This window comes from Bufo bufo, chromosome 3 (genome assembly GCF_905171765.1).
Source record: "Bufo bufo chromosome 3, aBufBuf1.1, whole genome shotgun sequence".
Classification (NCBI taxonomy): domain Eukaryota; kingdom Metazoa; phylum Chordata; class Amphibia; order Anura; family Bufonidae; genus Bufo; species Bufo bufo.
Window position 1 is genome coordinate 644415606 of NC_053391.1, and position 19127 is coordinate 644434732.

General features: G+C 43.1%; 1 protein-coding gene across 1 annotated transcript in view; it reads left to right on the plus strand.

Moving 5' to 3' along the window:
* Positions 1 to 19127, plus strand: part of CRYL1 (crystallin lambda 1) — a 234080-nt gene that overhangs the window by 191591 nt on the left and 23362 nt on the right. Inside the window, exon 4 of the mRNA XM_040426222.1 lies at positions 15289 to 15450. Within this exon, the coding sequence (XP_040282156.1) occupies positions 15289 to 15450 (162 nt within the window). The remainder of the gene's footprint in view (positions 1 to 15288; positions 15451 to 19127) is intronic.

Sequence of the window (19127 nt, forward strand, 5' to 3'; positions counted from 1 at the left end):
CAAAATGATTGTTCAATGGGTAATTGGATCGTTTGTGCGAACACAAAAATCCTCGTTTCCCGACAGCAGTTCATACTGTGTAAACACGATCTTCTGCCGGGAAACAATGAGTCTTTATGGGGAAGAGCGATGGTATTAGAGATCACTCCTCCCTATCTCTGGAGGAGATTGTTGCATGTAAATACAGCTGTCTCCTCCACCAGCGAGCAGCAGATTATCGGGAAGAAGTGCTTCCCTCCCGAGAATCTGCTTGTACATCGTCCCAGGGATCTTTACACGGGACTGAAAATTGCAAATTTTTATGATAGTAATATAATGTGTACAACTGGCAGAGTTAGACTGGCCCACCAGTGTTTCAGAGGAACCTCTGATGGGCCTAGGTTCTCCAAAAGTTCAACCAAAATCAACCCTATCTGACTTTTGCCACTAGAGCCTATTTCTTAAGGGATAATTCACAAATAATGTTCCAGAGCTTACCGTTCATATGTCCTGTGTGTGTAATGATAACAAACACATAATAACAATTAAAGTTGAACATGTACATGTTCTGTACGTATGGAGAATGAGCCCTCATCATTTCCGCTGGAGGTTGGGCAGCACAGCGGCTCAGTGGTTAGAACTGTAGCATTAGTAGTCCTGGATTCAAATCTGCATGGAATTGGTATGTTCTTCCCGTGTTTGTGTGGGTTTACTCAAGGTACTCTGGTTTCCTCCCACGCAGCGAACACATACTAATAATATGTATACTTGATTATGAGGCCCAATGAGGACATCGAGTGATGATAACATCTGTGAAATATGTTGGCACTATATAAGCAAGAGAAATAAATAATATAATCAAGAGAGTGAAACCCAATGGAGCAGACTTCAAAATTTACAGGACACAAAAGGGTAACAGATTCTTTTCTCCAACCTTGCCCTAAGTGCATCCAGGTTTCTTCAAAGAAACCCAGAATAAAATGCATCTTTAATATAGTCTAATATAGTAGAACCTCAGCCAGAGGACTAGCAAGGGGGTGCATTTCTGTGGTGAAGCATGGAGCCGACCGCTCCCTGCTTTACCATTCTGCTGATGTCCTGCGCTCCCCAGCAGGCTCTCCAGCAGCGCAATATGTGTTTGTGTGTGAGTGCATCGTGCTGCTTCTGCTGGGGAAAGATAGATGTGCTTTTTTTTTATGGAACTGGAGAGGGCACTCTGGGCCAAAGGGGGGCACAAGGAGGACATAACTACAGTGAAGGGGCACAAAGGTAGGCATAACTACTGTGAAGGGGTGCAAAGGCGGGCATCACTACTGTGAAGGAGGAAAAGGTGGGCCTAACTATAGTTAATGGGCACACAGGTGGGCAAAACTACTGTGATTGGGCACAAAGGTGGGCATAACTACTGTGAAGGCACACAAAGGTGGACATAACTACTCTGAAGGGGCCACAAGGTGGGTATAACTACTATGAAGGGGCACCAAGGTGGAAATAACTGCTAGAAGGGGCACAAAGGTGGGCATAACTACTGCGAAGGGGCACAAAGGTGGGCATAACTACTGTGAAGGGGCCACAAAGGCATAATTACTGTGAAGGGGCCACAAGGAGGACATTACTATTGTGAAGGGGGAACAATATGGGTTAAAGGGGTTATCCAACTCCTAAAATATCCCCCACCCTCCCAAAAAATAAGAAATTTCCCGGGCCCCTCACACAGATTGTACTTACCTTGCTCTCCAACACCCACGTTGCTTCTGATGCCCGCTGGCCACTGCTGCATCTCCCTGTCGCACAGATAAAAACATCCGGGGGGGGGGGGGGAGCGGCAGCCAATAGCAGGCTGCGATGGGCGCGAGCCTCCCTGGCGTCACCTGCGATGAGGTAGGACCAGTTGGTTCTTTCATTTATTGCAAGGTGTATTGGTACCGCCTTGTAGCCTATGATAGATTTTATTAGGTAAGTGGGATTGGGTGAGTATAGTTATGCATTGAGCGGAGTTAGAGGAGTGGCTTAAAAAATATTTGCCGCGCTGCCACTGAACTTTTCGTTCTTTTTGTACATTTTCGTTGCAACAGCTGGGGCCGTAAAGCCTAGCTACACCTCTGCCTCAGCGTACGCTCATGTAGACTCTTTAGTCTTTTAATGTTTGCATTTTTTTTAAAAACAAATTACCAAAGACAGTTCCAGAGAAGCAGACACAAAACTACAACAGTCATTGTATTTATCTGGTACTACCATCATACCTCATGACATTCGCAATGGAAAAACTGAGACGTACTAGGAGGAACCCACATTGACCAAAAACCACACTGTATCAAATAACTAAACAGACGTTTGGCAAGTATATTATCAGCTCAGTACGTTATGTATGTTACATGTAGTTGTTTAACTGGTTTTGTTATTTTTTGCTAAGCAGATATATATTTACATTGGCACACAAGGTGTGGGTTCTGCCTACCTTCTATGAGCTATGAGGCCTTGTATATCTTCCTATAAGCTTACACCACATTTCAGCCCTCCGCTGGGCTTTCCATCAGGGGTATACATTTGAATGGATAATATTCACATTCAAAAAAGTATTCAGTGGTGTGTGGTGAATCCATTCACATCAGGATTTGCCTCATAGAAGTGAATGGATCCATTGCGGTATATGTGTGAATACCATTTTTAGGTATTCAAATGTACATCCCCTAACAGAAGGCCCATTTGGAAGCTAAAATGCAGTGTGAACCTGACATAAAATGGTGCATATAAATAGAGAAAAATGGTGCCAATATACACATAAAGGGGGTCATTTATTTAGACCGGTGTTTTAGACGCCGGTTTTAATAACCCCTATAGCTGGCGTTGGATCCCCGAAGTTATGGAGAGGTGCTGGCCTCTCCATAACTTCGGCACATCCAGTGCCAGTTCTAAATGTAAGACAGCTTCCTAGCTATCTTACATTTATACCATTTTCTACTCCTAAAACAGGCGCAAAAAAGGAAGAATGAGATGGACCTGCTGACCCTTCCCCGCCACAACCACTTTTTTAGAACTGCCGAGTCGGGAAAAGTCACAGATTGCGGTGCAAATAACATTTGCGCCGCAATATGCGCCAGAAATACGCCTAAAATAGGTGTATTTCTGGGTAGTAAATGAGCCCCAAAATGTTTAACATTTCAGAAATGATTGAAGAATTGTTTAATTAATGGCATTGCGTTAATTCTTTTTTATATGTATTTTTTTCCTCTAGCACTTTATCAATTCTATTGGTGTGTATGCCATGCTATGTGCGCTATTGGCCAGCATACAGTAAATGATGCATTTATTGGTGAGAATCGAACCATGTGTTAGCGAGACAAAACTCCAAGTTACAAGAATGGTGTCCGATTTAGCACAGACTTTCCAAAAAGTTGTGTGTTCCCACTATTCCATCCCATTTTCTCTCCGTATTTGAGAAAGGTGAAAATTGGTATTTGCTGCTCATGCTCTGCTCTCCAGGGCTTAATGGCACAGAGCTGATCTACACTGCGTTCAGAATTATTAGGTATATGAGTATTTTGACCACATCATCCTCTTTATGCATGTTGTCTTACTCCAAGCTGTATAGGCTCGAAAGCCTACTACCAATTAAGTATATTAGGTGATGTGCATCTCTGTAATGAGAAGGGGTGTGGTCTAATGACATCAACACCCTATATTAGGTGTGCATAATTATTAGGCAACTTCCTTTCCTTTGGCAAAATGGGTCAAAAGAAGGACTTGACAGGCTCAGAAAAGTCAAAAATAGTGAGATATCTTGCAGAGGGATGCAGCACTCTTAAAATTGCAAAGCTTCTGAAGCGTGATCATCGAACAATCAAGCGTTTCATTCAAAATAGTCAACAGGGTCGCAAGAAGCGCGTGGAAAAACCAAGGTGCAAAATAACTGCCCATGAACTGAGAAAAGTCAAGCGTGCAGCTGCCAAGATGCCATTTGCCACCAGTTTGGCCATATTTCAGAGCTGCAACATCACTGGAGTGCCCAAAAGCACAAGGTGTGCAATACTCAGAGACATGGCCAAGGTAAGAAAGGCTGAAAGACGACCACCACTGAAAAAGACACACAAGCTGAAACGTCAAGACTGGGCCAAGAAATATCTCAAGACTGATTTTTCTAAGGTTTTATGGACTGATGAAATGAGAGTGAGTCTTGATGGGCCAGATGGATGGGCCCGTGGCTGGATTGGTAAAGGGCAGAGAGCTCCAGTCCGACTCAGACGCCAGCAAGGTGGAGGTGGAGTACTGGTTTGGGCTGGTATCATCAAAGATGAGCTTGTGGGGCCTTTTCGGGTTGAGGATGGAGTCAAGCTCAACTCCCAGTCCTACTGCCAGTTTCTGGAAGACACCTTCTTCAAGCAGTGGTACAGGAAGAAGTCTACATCCTTCAAGAAAAACATGATTTTCATGCAGGACAATGCTCCATCACACGCGTCCAAGTACTCCACAGCGTGGCTGGCAAGAAAGGGTATAAAAGAAGAAAATCTAATGACATGGCCTCCTTGTTCACCTGATCTGAACCCCATTGAGAACCTGTGGTCCATCATCAAATGTGAGATTTACAAGGAGGGAAAACAGTACACCTCTCTGAACAGTGTCTGGGAGGCTGTGGTTGCTGCTGCACGCAATGTTGATGGTGAACAGATCAAAACACTGACAGAATCCATGGATGGCAGGCTTTTGAGTGTCCTTGCAAAGAAAGGTGGCTAAATTGGTCACTGATTTGTTTTTGTTTTGTTTTTGAATGTCAGAAATGTATATTTGTGAATGTTGAGATGTTATATTGGTTTCACTGGTAAAAATAAATAATTGAAATGGGTATATATTTGTTTTTTGTTAAGTTGCCTAATAATTATGCACAGTAATAGTCACCTGCACACACAGATATCCCCCTAAAATAGCTAAAACTAAAAACAAACTAAAAACTACTTCCAAAAATATTCAGCTTTGATATTAATGAGTTTTTTTTGGGTTCATTGAGAACATGGTTGTTGTTCAATAATAAAATTAATTCTCAAAAATACAACTTGCCTAATAATTCTGCACTCCCTGTAATGCTGGCCCACAGTGTCTTTAAAGGTAACCTGTCATCAACTTTATGCTGACCTCACTGAGGGAAGCATAATACAGTGACACAAATGCTGATGTCAGCGCTGTGTCACTCATGAGCTAAAAGTAAGTGGTTGCCGAGAACCGGCATCATAATCATTGCAGCCGAGGCCTGGAAAAGAGTCCAATCTACCTGAGAAGAGTCCTGGTTATTCATAATCTCCTGCTCTCCCGCCCATCTGCTGATGATTGGCAGTTCTCTCCTAGAGAGAAAGGGAGAAAACTAGGTATTAGACTGTCAGTCATCAGCAGGAGGGCAGGAATTCAGGAATAACCAGGACTCTTCTCAGGTGGCCGGGACTCTTTTCCAGACCCAGTCTGCAATGATTGTGATGTTGGTTCTCGGCACCCACCTTCTTTTAACTTTTAAATGACAGACCGCTGAAATCAACTCACCTGTCTCTACTTTATGCTGCCGTTAGTATGGGTAGTATAAAGTTGATGACGGGTTCCCTTTAAAGCTAACCTTAACCACCTCCGGACCGCCTAACGCAGGATCGCGTTCCGGAGGTGGCAGCCCTGCGCAGAGTCACGCATATATGCGTCATCTCGCGATGGGCGAGATTTCCTGTGAACGCGCGCACACAGGCGCGCGCGCTCACAGGAACGGAAGGTAAGAGAGTTGATCTCCAGCCTGCCAGCGGCGATCGTTCGTTGGCAGGCTGGAGATGTGTTTTTTTTAACCCCTAACAGGTATATTAGACGCTGTTTTGATAACAGCGTCTAATATACCTGCTACCTGGTCCTCTGGTGGTCCCATTTGTTTGGATCGACCACCAGAGGACACAGGTAGCTCAGTAAAGTCCCACCAAGCACCACTACACTACACTACACCCCCCCCCCGTCACTTATTAACCCCTTATTAGCCCCTGATCACCCCTGATCACCCCTGATCACCCCATATAGACTCCCTGATCACCCCCCTGTCATTGATCACCCCCCTGTCATTGATTACCCCCCTGTAAAGCTCCATTCAGATGTCCGCATGATTTTTACGGATCCACTGATAGATGGATCGGATCCGCAAAACGCATCCGGACGTCTGAATGAAGCCTTACAGGGGCATGATCAATGACTGTGGTGATCACCCCATATAGACTCCCTGATCACCCCCCTGTAAAGCTCCATTCAGATGTCCGCATGATTTTTACGGATGCACTGATAGATGGATCCGATCCGCAAAACGCATCCGGACGTCTGAATGAAGCCTTACAGGGGCATGATCAATGACTGTGGTGATCACCCCATATAGACTCCCTGATCACCCCCCTGTCATTGATCACCCCCCTGTAAAGCTCCATTCAGATGTCCGCATGATTTTTACGGATGCACCGATAGATGGATCTGATCCGCAAAACGCATCCGGACGTCTGAATGAAGCCTTACAGGGGCATGATCAATGACTGTGGTGATCACCCCATATAGACTCCCTGATCACCCCCCTGTCATTGATCACCCCCCTGTAAAGCTCCATTCAGATGTCCGCATGATTTTTACGGATGCACTGATAGATGGATCCGATCCGCAAAACGCATCCGGACGTCTGAATGAAGCCTTACAGGGGCATGATCAATGACTGTGGTGATCACCCCATATAGACTCCCTGATCACCCCCCTGTCATTGATCACCCCCCTGTAAAGCTCCATTCAGATGTCCGCATGATTTTTACGGATGCACTGATAGATGGATCGGATCCGCAAAACGCATCCGGACGTCTGAATGAAGCCTTACAGGGGAGTGATCAATGACTGTGGTGATCACCCCATATAGACTCCCTGATCACCCCCCTGTCATTGATTACCCCCCTGTAAAGCTCCATTCAGATGTCCGCATGATTTTTACGGATGCACTGATAGATGGATCGGATCCGCAAAACGCATCCGGACGTCTGAATGAAGCCTTACAGGGGCGTGATCAATGACTGTGGTGATCACCCCATATAGACTCCCTGATCAACCCCCCTGTCATTGATCAACCCCCCTGTCATTGATCAACCCCCCTGTCATTGATCAACCCCCCTGTCATTGATCAACCCCCCTGTCATTGATCACCCCCCTGTCATTGATCACCCCTCTGTAAGGCTCCATTCAGATATTTTTTTGGCCCAAGTTAGCAGAATTTTTTTTTTTTTTTCTTACAAAGTCTCATATTCCACTAACTTGTGTCAAAAAATAAAATCTCACATGAACTCACCATACCCCTCACGGAATCCAAATGCGTAAAATTTTTTAGACATTTATATTCCAGACTTCTTCTCACGCTTTAGGGCCCCTAGAATGCCAGGGCAGTATAAATACCCCACATGTGACCCCATTTCGGAAAGAAGACACCCCCAGGTATTCCGTGAGGGGCATATTGAGTCCATGAAAGATTGAAATTTTTGTCCCAAGTTAGCGGAACGGGAGACTTTGTGAGAAAAAAATTAAAAATATCAATTTCCGCTAACTTGTGCCAAAAAAAAAAAATTTCTATGAACTCGCCATGCCCCTCATTGAATACCTTGGGGTGTCTTCTTTCCAAAATGGGGTCACATGTGGGGTATTTATACTGCTCTGGCATTCTAGGGGCCCCAAAGCGTGAGAAGAAGTCTGGTATCCAAATGTCTAAAAATGCCCTCCTAAAAGGAATTTGGGCACCTTTGCGCATCTAGGCTGCAAAAAAGTGTCACACATCTGGTATCGCCGTACTCAGGAGAAGTTGGGGAATGAGTTTTGGGGTGTCATTTTACATATACCCATGCTGGGTGAGAGAAATATCTTGGTCAAATGCCAACTTTGTATAAAAAAATGGGAAAAGTTGTCTTTTGCCAAGATATTTCTCTCACCCAGCATGAGTATATGTAAAAAGACACCCCAAAACACATTCCCCAACTTCTCCTGAATACGGCGATACCACATGTGTGACACTTTTTTGCAGCCTAGGTGGGCAAAGGGGCCCATATTCCAAAGAGCACCTTTAGGATTTCACAGATCATTTACCTACTTACCACACATTAGGGCCCCTGGAAAATGCCAGGGCAGTATAACTACCCCACAAGTGACCCCATTTTGGAAAGAAGACACCCCAAGGTATTCCGTGAGGGGCATGGCGAGTTCCTAGAATTTTTTATTTTTTGTCACAAGTTAGTGGAAAATGCTTATTTTTTTATTTTATTTTTTTTTCATACAAAGTCTCATATTCCACTAACTTGTGACAAAAAATAAAAAGTTCCATGAACTCACTATGCCCATCAGCGAATACCTTGGGGTCTCTTCTTTCCAAAATGGGGTCACTTGTGGGGTAGTTATACTGCCCTGGCATTCTAGGGGCCCAAATGTGTGGTAAGGAGTTTGAAATCAAATTCTGTAAAAAATGACCTGTGAAATCCGAAAGGTGCTCTTTTGAATATGGGCCCCTTTGCCCACCTAGGCTGCAAAAAAGTGTCACACATATGGTATCTCCGTACTCAGGAGAAGGTGGGGAATGTGTTTTGGGGTGTCATTTTACATATACCCATGCTGGGTGAGAGAAATATCTTGGCAAAAGACAACTTTTCCCATTTTTTTATACAAAGTTGGCATTTGACCAAGATATTTATCTCACCCAGCATGGGTATATGTAAAAAGACACCCCAAAACACATTCCTCAACTTCTCCTGAATACAGAGATACCAGATGTGTGACACTTTTTTGCAGCCTAGGTGGGCAAAGGGGCCCACATTCCAAAGAGCACCTTTCGGATTTCACAGGTCATTTACCTACTTACCACACATTTGGGCCCCTAGAATGCCAGGGCAGTATAACTACCCCACAAGTGACCCCATTTTGGAAAGAAGAGACCCCAAGGTATTCGCTGATTGGCATAGTGAGTTCATGGAAGTTTTTATTTTTTGTCACAAGTTTGTGGAATATGAGACTTTGTATGAAAAAAAAAAAAAAAAAAAAATCATCATTTTCCACTAACTTGTGACAAAAAATAAAAAATTCTAGGAACTCACCATGCCCCTCACGGAATACCTTGGGGTGTCTTCTTTCCAAAATGGGGTCACTTGTGGGGTAGTTATACTGCCCTGGTATTCTAGGGGCCCAAATGTGTGGTAAGGAGTTTGAAATCAAATTCAGGAAAAAATGAGGAGTGAAATCCGAAAGGTGCTCTTTGGAATATGGGCCCCTTTGCCCACCTAGGCTGCAAAAAAGTGTCACACATCTGGTATCCCCGTACTCAGGAGAAGTTGAGGAATGTGTTTTGGGGTGTCTTTTTACATATACCCATGCTGGGTGAGATAAATATCTTGGTCAAATGACAACTTTGTATAAAAAAATGGGAAAAGTTGTCTTTTGCCAAGATATTTCTCTCACCCAGCATGGGTATATATAAAATGACACCCCAAAACACATTCCCCACCTTCTCCTGAGTACGGAGATACCAGATGTGTGACACTTTTTTGCAGCCTAGGTGGGCAAAGGGGCCCATATTCCAAAGAGCACCTTTCGGATTTCACAGGTCATTTTTTACAGAATTTGATTTCAAACTCCTTACCACACATTTGGGCCCCTAGAATGCCAGGGCAGTATAACTACCCCACAAGTGACCCCATTTTGGAAAGAAGAGACCCCAAGGTATTCGCTGATGGGCATAGTGAGTTCATAGAACTTTTTATTTTTTGTCACAAGTTAGTGGAATATGAGACTTTGTAAGAAAAAAAATAAAAAAATAAAAAATCATAATTTTCCGCTAACTTGTGACAAAAAATAAAAAGTTCTATGAACTCACTATGCCCATCAGCGAATACCTTAGGGTGTGTACTTTCAGAAATGGGATCATTTGTGGGGTGTTTGTACTGTCTGGGCATTGTAGAACCTCAGGAAACATGACAGGTGCTCAGAAAGTCAGAGCTGCTTCAAAAAGCGGAAATTCACATTTTTGTACCATAGTTTGTAAACGCTATAACTTTTACCCAAACCATTTTTTTTTTACCCAAACATTTTTTTTTTATCAAAGACATGTAGAACTATAAATTTAGAGCAAAATTTCTATATGGATGTCGTTTTTTTTGCAAAATTTTACAACTGAAAGTGAAAAATGTCATTTTTTTGCAAAAAAATCGTTAAATTTCGATTAATAACAAAAAAAGTAAAAATGTCAGCAGCAATGAAATACCACCAAATGAAAGCTCTATTAGTGAGAAGAAAAGGAGGTAAAATTCATTTGGGTGGTAAGTTGCATGACCGAGCAATAAACGGTGAAAGTAGTGTAGGTCAGAAGTGTAAAAAGTGGCCTGGTCTTTCAGGGTGTTTAAGCACTGGGGGCTGAAGTGGTTAAATAACTTTTATGCTTAATTGTGTTGGCTTTGAGTTTAGAATTTCCTGTTCTCAATAGCATAGGGCAATCCAGTCATGATGGAATCAACTAGATATAACCTTTTTTTTTCATATGATATTAATTTAAAGGGGTTGTCTCACTTCAGAAAATTGTAAAGAAAGTTAATACAAAGCACTTACTAATGTATTGTGATTGTCCATATTGCCTCCTTGGCTGGCTGGAATAGTTTTTCGATTACATTATACACTGCTCGTTTTGCAGCTGTTTGCAATTTCATTATTAGATGTTGCATGTAGTTTTTTAAACTAAAATGATCCTCCAAATACTGGAGACCGGCAGTGATAGTAATGCAAAGTCCAAAAAGTGAGTACAGTATTGTTGACCTACTGTATATACCCAGGATAGGTCATCAATATCAGATTGCTGGGGCTTCCATCTCCCAACACTCCCACCAGTCAGCTAGTTTGAAAGAGTTGTGGAGCTCGGGTAAGCACTGTGGCCTCCTCACAGCTCACCAAGCACATGCTGTACATTGTATAGCGGCTGTGCTTGATATCGCAGCCCAGGCCCATTCACTTGGATTGGACTAAGGTGCACATAGGCCATGTAACCTAAACAGCCTAGTAAGAGGCTGCAATACTCAGTGGAGCGCTGCAGCTTCTTCAAACAGCTGAACAGTGAGGTGAGGGGTTTCGGAGAGAAATACAGTTTGCATACAAATGAAACCTTTTCAGAATTGGTTATGATCGCAAGGTAAGCGCTCATTCATGGGCATAAAGCCTTGCGGTGTGCAGAGGTTGTACGGCTCCTTAATATGGAGCCACGTGACCTACTCCTCGCTGTGCTGTACATTCTTCATCGGACTTTTATGTATGGAGGAGATATCATTCTATGTTGATCATGAAAAAAAAGATCATGTAATTTATGGAATGGTCTATCTGGCCCCTAACATTTACAATGTCAGCCACTGTACTTAGGAGAAGCTTATGTACTGGTTCACGGCTCCTTTTTTGTTTATTTCATCACAAAAGCTGAAAGTATCCAAATTCACTTGACAGAGGCCCAAAGAGGGGCTGGTATATGTCGACATACGTTTTTTAATGTATGGAACAGACTTGGGAAAGCCAGGGGTGTGGGAGACGTGCAGTTGTGTCTGTTACCACACCTCAGCCTCTCTATACTGTTGAGTGGTAGGTGTCTGGAGGGTTGCAGACATTTATGGAAAAAGGAAAAGAAAGGCAGCACCTGTATATGTAGTGGTGTGAACGAGCTCAGGTCCTTTAATCCATAGTGTGGCAATCCAGTATATGCAACGTTTCGACTACACTGTAGCCTTCTTCAAGCATGAAGAAAGGTGCAGCCTTTATTTTCCTTTTTTCCTTTTTTGATTTTCTAAAGGGGATGTTTTTTTGGACATTGCTCCTGTTAGGGCGTGCACTGTACCTATTTTTACTCTACAAGGGGTGCTGTACTACATTTTTCTACAAGGTGGCCATCTATGTTTTCTTAAAAAAAACATCAGTACACATTCTCCTTATACAAACCTCACTCCTTGTGTAGTCTACTTAGCGAGGTAGGCCTGCTCTCCTAATGATCTGGCAAAGCAAATCACCACTGAAGATAACATTTGGTATATTTAAAGCCTTCCAATAGTAACATAGTAACATAGTAACATAGTAACATAGTACATAAGGCCGAAAAAAGACATCTGTCCATCCAGTTCGGCCTGTTATCCTGCAAGTTGATCCAGAGGAAGGCAAAAAAACAAAACCTGTGTGCCAATTTTCCCCACTTTAGGGGAATAAAAGATTCCTTCCCGACTCCAATCAGGCAATCAGAATAACTCCCTGGATCAACGACCCCTCTCTAGTAGCTATATCCTGTAATATTATTACCCTCCAGAAATACATCCAGGCCCCTCTTGAATTCCTTTATTGTACTCACCATCACCACCTCCTCAGGCAGAGAGTTCCATAGTCTCACTGCTCTTACCGTAAAGAATCCTCTTCTATGTTTGTGTATTAACCTTCTTTCCTCCAGACGCAGAGGATGTCCCCTCGTCACAGTCACAGTCCTGGGGATAAATAGATGATGGGATAGATCTCTGTACTGACCCCTGATATATTTATACATAGTAATTAGATCTCCCCTCAGTCGTCTTTTTTCTAACATGAATAACCCTAATTTTGATAATCTTTCAGGGTACTGTAGTTGCCCCATTCCAGTTATTACTTTAGTTGCCCTCCTCTGGACCTTCTCCAGCTCTGCTATGTTAAATGCTTTTCAAAATGAATTATTCTTTTCAAAAATGCATATCGTAGCTGCAACTGGAGAGCTTACATATGGTCTTCTGTATTATCAGAACTCATGGAAAATCATATAATGTACCGTATTTCATTTCCTTTTGTGTGATAAACTTTCCCAGAAAACAAACTCTTTCTGAAGTCAGGCAGCAGGTCATGTCGTTCTTTGTAAAGTGCAAGGTTCAACGCTGCCAGTAAGGACATGGTGCCCCTGATCGGGTGAATGATTTTCTGCCTGACAAAAACTTTATTGGAGTGATCCAAAAGCACACGACAATTATACCGGTGTCAATGAGCCTTTCAGCAAACAGCCCATTCATGCATCCTGGATAATCAAAGCCGCTTGGGTTTCTTGCAACCTTAAATTTCCTTATTTCTGGTTTTCATATGATCTGAGCTGAGGGGCATTGCCTTTCACAATTGCTGACACAATGGGCCTATTCTTTGGACTCCTTTTAAAGCTTTGCATAGAAACTCAAACTTTTGATAACTTTTCTTACCGTCCTGAAAGAAACGGTTTACACTTGCCTAGTACACACTTTGGCATCACCGAAATGCACACTATGTTTTATGGATAGCTGTGAGTTGACAAGAGCAGGAAAAATTCACAATATTTTGTCATAATATATCATAGAAATAAATGTAGAGATCCTCTAAGATTCCGAAAGTTCCTTATATAAACTGCTCTTCTCCCTGCATTTATCATCCAAGGACTGCCATAGGGGTGTCTGGAAGACCAAACACATCCATAGAATACTTGGAAAACCTATTGATTTCAATGAGATCTGTGTAATGCTTCATTTTGCCTGTTTTGGCACACAGTGATTGGCCTAATAATGCTATACCCTTCTAAAAATAGGGTTTTCCAAAACTAATAGCTATAACTCTAAAATGTCATACTTGAGAAAAGCTAAATGTTAGTCCCTGCACTTATTATATCACAACTAGAATACTGCAGTACCCTCCTTAAGAATCACACTGCCGGTAAACAGACTGGCATTCCTCCAATGTATCCTCAGCCACCTCTCCTACAGTTTCTCAAATGTCTTCACTCTGTCAATCTCTCCACTGGCTGCCCATTATACAGAGGATACACTTCAGACCGTAGACAAAGAGGATACAGTTCAGGACCATAGACATTAGATATAATTGTCAACTAAAGGCTCATTCAGCCAACAGCCAATTCTCCAGATTCCTCATACACATGATTGTTTGACTTGGCCAAGCATGCATGTGTTCTCCGTGAGGAGTGGGGAATAAGCCGTTGCCTGACCTCCCTGGTTGCATCGGGCATGTTGAAACCCAACATATAAAAAAAAAATTACCCTAATATCTGCTGTCATGGGAATATGAACACCCCATACACATTAGATGGTTGGCTGGTTTCCAAATTGGTGGGTTCAGCCTTCATTCATCTTCTATGTTTGGGCACCTTTAGGGGAAAAGTAGGAGGCATGGGTTGGTAAGGATCAGAAGGACAGATGCCAGTGTTGGCCATTGGTCATTGATTTCTCGGCCAATGCAAGAAATCTGTAACTGTTGATGATTTTTTTTTGTTCAGAAGGGGTAATAGGGTGAAAGGTAAGAAGAAATATGTAGCACAAAGCTTCAGTCAGGAACTGAAGTTATGGTCAGGTGGAAATGGAATACAAGAGCTGCCCCTTGTGGAAGCTGAGGGAGATTCTCAAATATAGACATCTGGGACAATCCAGTATTTGAACTACCTATGCAACAACATTGGTTGGCAGGATGCAAAATATTCTCAGTGCCACCCCTGTGCTTGGAGACTGAAAGGATCGGCCATTTAAATCTGCCAGGTTTAGTACCACCCAGGTTAGGCTACTTTCACACTGGCGTTTTGGCTCTCCGTTTGTGAGATCCGTTCAGGGCTCTCACAAGCGGTCCAAAATGGATCAGTTTTGTCCTAATGCATTCTGAATGGAAAATTATCCGCTCAGAATGCATCAGTTTGCCTCCGTTCCGCTGCAAACACGCGTTTTGGAGCCTGCCTGACGAAACTGAGCCAAACAGATCCGTCCTGGCACACAATGTAAGTCAATGGGGACGGATCCGTTTTCTATGACACAATCTGGCACAATAGAAAACGGATCCGTCCTCCATTGACTTTCAATGGTGTTCAAGATGTATCTGTCTTGGCTATGTTAAAGATAATACAAACGGATCCGTTCTGAATGGATGCAGACGGTTGTATTATCTGAACGGATCCGTCTGTGCAGATCCATGACAGATCCGCACCAAACACAACTGTGAAAGTAGTCTTAATTATAGAAGTGGATAGAGATGTGAACAGGAAATGATTGCATATTAGTAGATTCTAAATTAAGCCTCCATAGTCACATCCATTTGATCACATATAGTGCTTCCTCATGTCTACATTTACACAACTTTACTTACAACTTACATAGTTTTACTTCGGATCCGCTCTTCTCACAGTACTTCTGGTTCATATTGTTAAAACTATAAGCCTGAGAAAAATATTCGTGCCAGGAGCTTGATGGTTCATCTAATAAAAATAATTGAGCTTCTGGTAATTATTTTTTTTATTGTTTTTAGGAATGCATCCCAGAGAATCTGGAATTAAAGCTCAAGATATTTTCTGACATAGATCGTTTTGTGAACGATTCAGCCATAATAAGCAGCTCAACATCTTGCCTCTCACCGACAAAGATGTTTAATGGACTTCGACATGTCAAGAACTGCATAGTAGCACATCCTGTAAGTCCCAAGCATTTTGACTAGTTTAGCAGATAATCCCTGTGATTTTTACATATATTTAAATGGTATAATTTTTTTTTAATAGTCTGTCTAGGAGCATGATCTTGTGATGTCTAGTGGAGCTTCTTAGCTAGTCCTGGCCTATAATGGGTAAGGATCTAATCGCTATGGAGCCAGCACTGTATAGCTGGTTGTCTAAAAATTGGCCAAGTCCAAGTGGAACTTGTCCGTGAGAATTTTCACTATCAAGGTGAGAGTGGTTAAAAAAATATACATTTCCAATAATTGTCTGCTGGTTAGAGGAGGTGAAATCTGTATTTACCTGCAGCAATCACCTCTGCTGTATAGGATGAGGGATTGCTACAGCAACTGCTTTTCCCCATGCAGATTCATTGATTTAGGTGTCTTCATGAACAATGCTTTCACCCGATTAACAGGTTTTTTGTTTGTTCATTGGGGGATCAATGGCACAAAAGTGAGTACACCCCTTACATTTTTGAAAATATTTTATTATATCTTCTCATGGGACAACACTGACACATTGATACAATGTAAAGTAGTCAGTGTACAGCTTGTCTGACAGTGTAAATTTGCTGTGCCCTCAAAATAACTCAACACACAGCCATTAATGTCTAAACCGGTGACAACAAAAATGTCCAAACTGTGCCCAATTAGCCATTTTCCCTCCCCGGTGTCATGTGACTCATTAGTGTTGCAAGGCTTCAGGTGTGAATGGGGAGCAGGAATATTAAATTTGGTGTTATCGCTCGCACACTCTTATACTGGTCACTGGAAGTTCAACATGGCTCCTCATGGCAAAGAACTCTCTGAGGATCTGAAAAAAAGAATTGTTGCTCTACATAAAGATGGCCGAGGCTATAGGAAGATTGCCAACACCCTTAAACTGAGAAGCAGCACGGTGGCCAAGACCATACAGCGGTTTAACAAGACAGGTTCCACTTAGAACAGGCCTTGCCATGGTCGACCAAAGATGTTGAGTGCAAGTACTCAGCTTCATATCCAGAGGTTGTCTTTTTAAAATAGACGTATGAGTGCTGCCAGCATTGCTGCAGAGGTAAAGGGGTGGGGGGTCAGCCTGTCAGTGCTCAGACCATACGCCGCACACTGCATCCAATTGGTCTGCATGGCTGTCGTTCCAGAAGGAAGCCTCTTCTAAAGATAATGCACAAGAAGGACTGCAAACAGTTTGCTGAAGACTAAGGACATGGGTTACTGGAACGCTGCCCTGTGGTCTGATGAGACCAAGATAAACTTATTTGGTTCAGATGCTGTCAAGCGTGTGTGGCGGCAACCAGGTGAGGAGTACAAAGACAAGTGTGTCCTGCCTACAGTCAAGCATGGTGTTGGCAGTGTCATGGTTTGGGGCTGCATGAGTGCTTCCAGCTGTGGGGAGCTACAGGTCATTGAGGGAACCATGAATGCCAACATGTACTCTGACATACTGAAGCAGAGCATGATCCCCTCCCTTTGGAAACTGGGCAGCAGGGCAGTATTCCAATATGATAATGACCCCAAACACCTCCAAGATGACCACTGCCTTGCTAAAGAAACTGAGGGTTAAAGGTAATGGACTGGCCAAGGCATATTTCCAGACCTAAACCCTATTGAGCATTAGTGTTGAGCGTGAATATTTGCATAGCAAATATTAATCGCGAATATCGCAACTTCGATAATTCGCGAATATTGCGAATATAGTGCTATCTATTCGTTATATCGAATATTCGTCATTTTCTCCATCTGAACACATGATTCCTTCCTGCTTAAAATGCTTGTGGGCCAATGACTCATTGGCCCACAATCAAGAAGCAGGGAGGAATCAAGAGTTTAGATGGTAAAAAATGACGAATATTCTAAAAAAACGAATATATAACACTATATCACATACACTCACCTAAAGAATTATTAGGAACACTATACTAATACGGTGTTGGACCCCCTTTTGCCTTCAGAACTGCCTTAATTTTACGTGGCATTGATTCAACAAGGTCCTTATTGATAGGATAGCATCTTGCAGTTAATGGAGATTTGAGGGATGCACATCCAGGGCACAAAGCTCCCGTTCCACCACATCCCAAAGATGCTCTATTGGGTTGAGATCTGGTGACTGTGGGGGCCATTTTAGTACAGTGAACTCATTGTCATGTTCAAGAAACCAATTTGAAATGATTCGAGCTTTGTGACATGGTGCATTATCCTGCTGGAAGTAGCCATCAGAGGATGGATACATGTTCTCATTCTGTTTGCGCCAAATTCGGACTCTACCATTTGAATGTCTCAACAGAAATCGAGACTCATCAGACCAGGCAACATTTTTCCAGTCTTCAACAGTCCAATTTTGGTGAGCTCGTGCAAATTGTAGCCTCTTTTTCCTATTTGTAGTGGAGATGAGTGGTACCCGGTGGGGTCTTCTGCTGTTGTAGCCCATCCGCCTCAAGGTTGTGCGTGTTGTGGCTTCACAAATGCTTTGCTGCATACCTCGGTTGTAACGAGTGGTTATTTCAGTCAACCTTGCTCTTCTATCAGCTTGAATCAGTCGGCCCATTCTCCTCTGACCTCTAGCATCCACAAGGCATTTTTGCCCACAGGACTGCCGCATACTAGATGTTTTTCCCTTTTCACACCATTCTTTGTAAACCCTAGAAATGGTTGTGCGTGAAAATCCCAGTAACTGAGCAGATTGTGAAATACTCAGACCGGCCCGTCTGGCACCAACAACCATGCCACGCTCAAAATAGCTTAAATCACCTTTCTTTCCCATTCTGACATTCAGTTTGGAGTTCAGGAGATTGTCTTGACCAGGACCACACCCCTAAATGCATTGAAGCAACTGCCATGTGATTGGTTGACTAGATAATTGCATTCATGAGAAATAGAACAGGTGTTCCTAATAATTCTTTAGGTGAGTGTATATTCGTTTTATAGAATATTCATTTTTTTCCCCCCAATTAGTACAGTTATTGCCCTTCGGCATACTCCTCCCCGACAAGCGTCCCTGTTACCATGGGAACGCCTGGTGGATAGAATATACCATCGGATCTGAGTTTTCACGATCTAACTCAGATCCGATGGTATATTCTAACCACCAGGCGTTCCCATGGTGATGGGGATGGTTGAAGTTAGAATATACCGCCAGGGCGCTGTGATCCGCGCAATTAACCCCTCAGGTGCGGGTTAATTGCGCGGATCACAGCGCCCTGTGCGCCCTCCCCCCCAGTATTAAAATAATTGGTGGTCAGTGCGCCCTAACCCCCCCTCCCCCCAGTATTAAAATCATTGGTGGCAGTGGCCACAGGGTCCCCCCCCCCCCCGTCATTGGTGGCAGCAGGCAGTTTCACTCAGCAGCATTTACTTACCTGCGGCGCTCTCCTCCTTTTGAGAACTCGCAGGTCTATGCACTGTCTATGCGCCGCTCAGGCGGCTTTTGTTCTATGTGAAGGCTTGTGCGCCTCAGCCCTACGATGCTTGTATGCATTTCTTGCAAACTGCAATAAATAATGGAATGATGACATCCTGCAACTGGTGAGTTCCGCTGATTTCCTTACTTCTCTTGTGGTGGATCGTATTCTATTGTAAACTTACCTAAGCAGGCACCACCGTTAGTTCGCACACCATATACCCGGTATACACAGAGGACTTGTGAACTATCTAATCAGCAA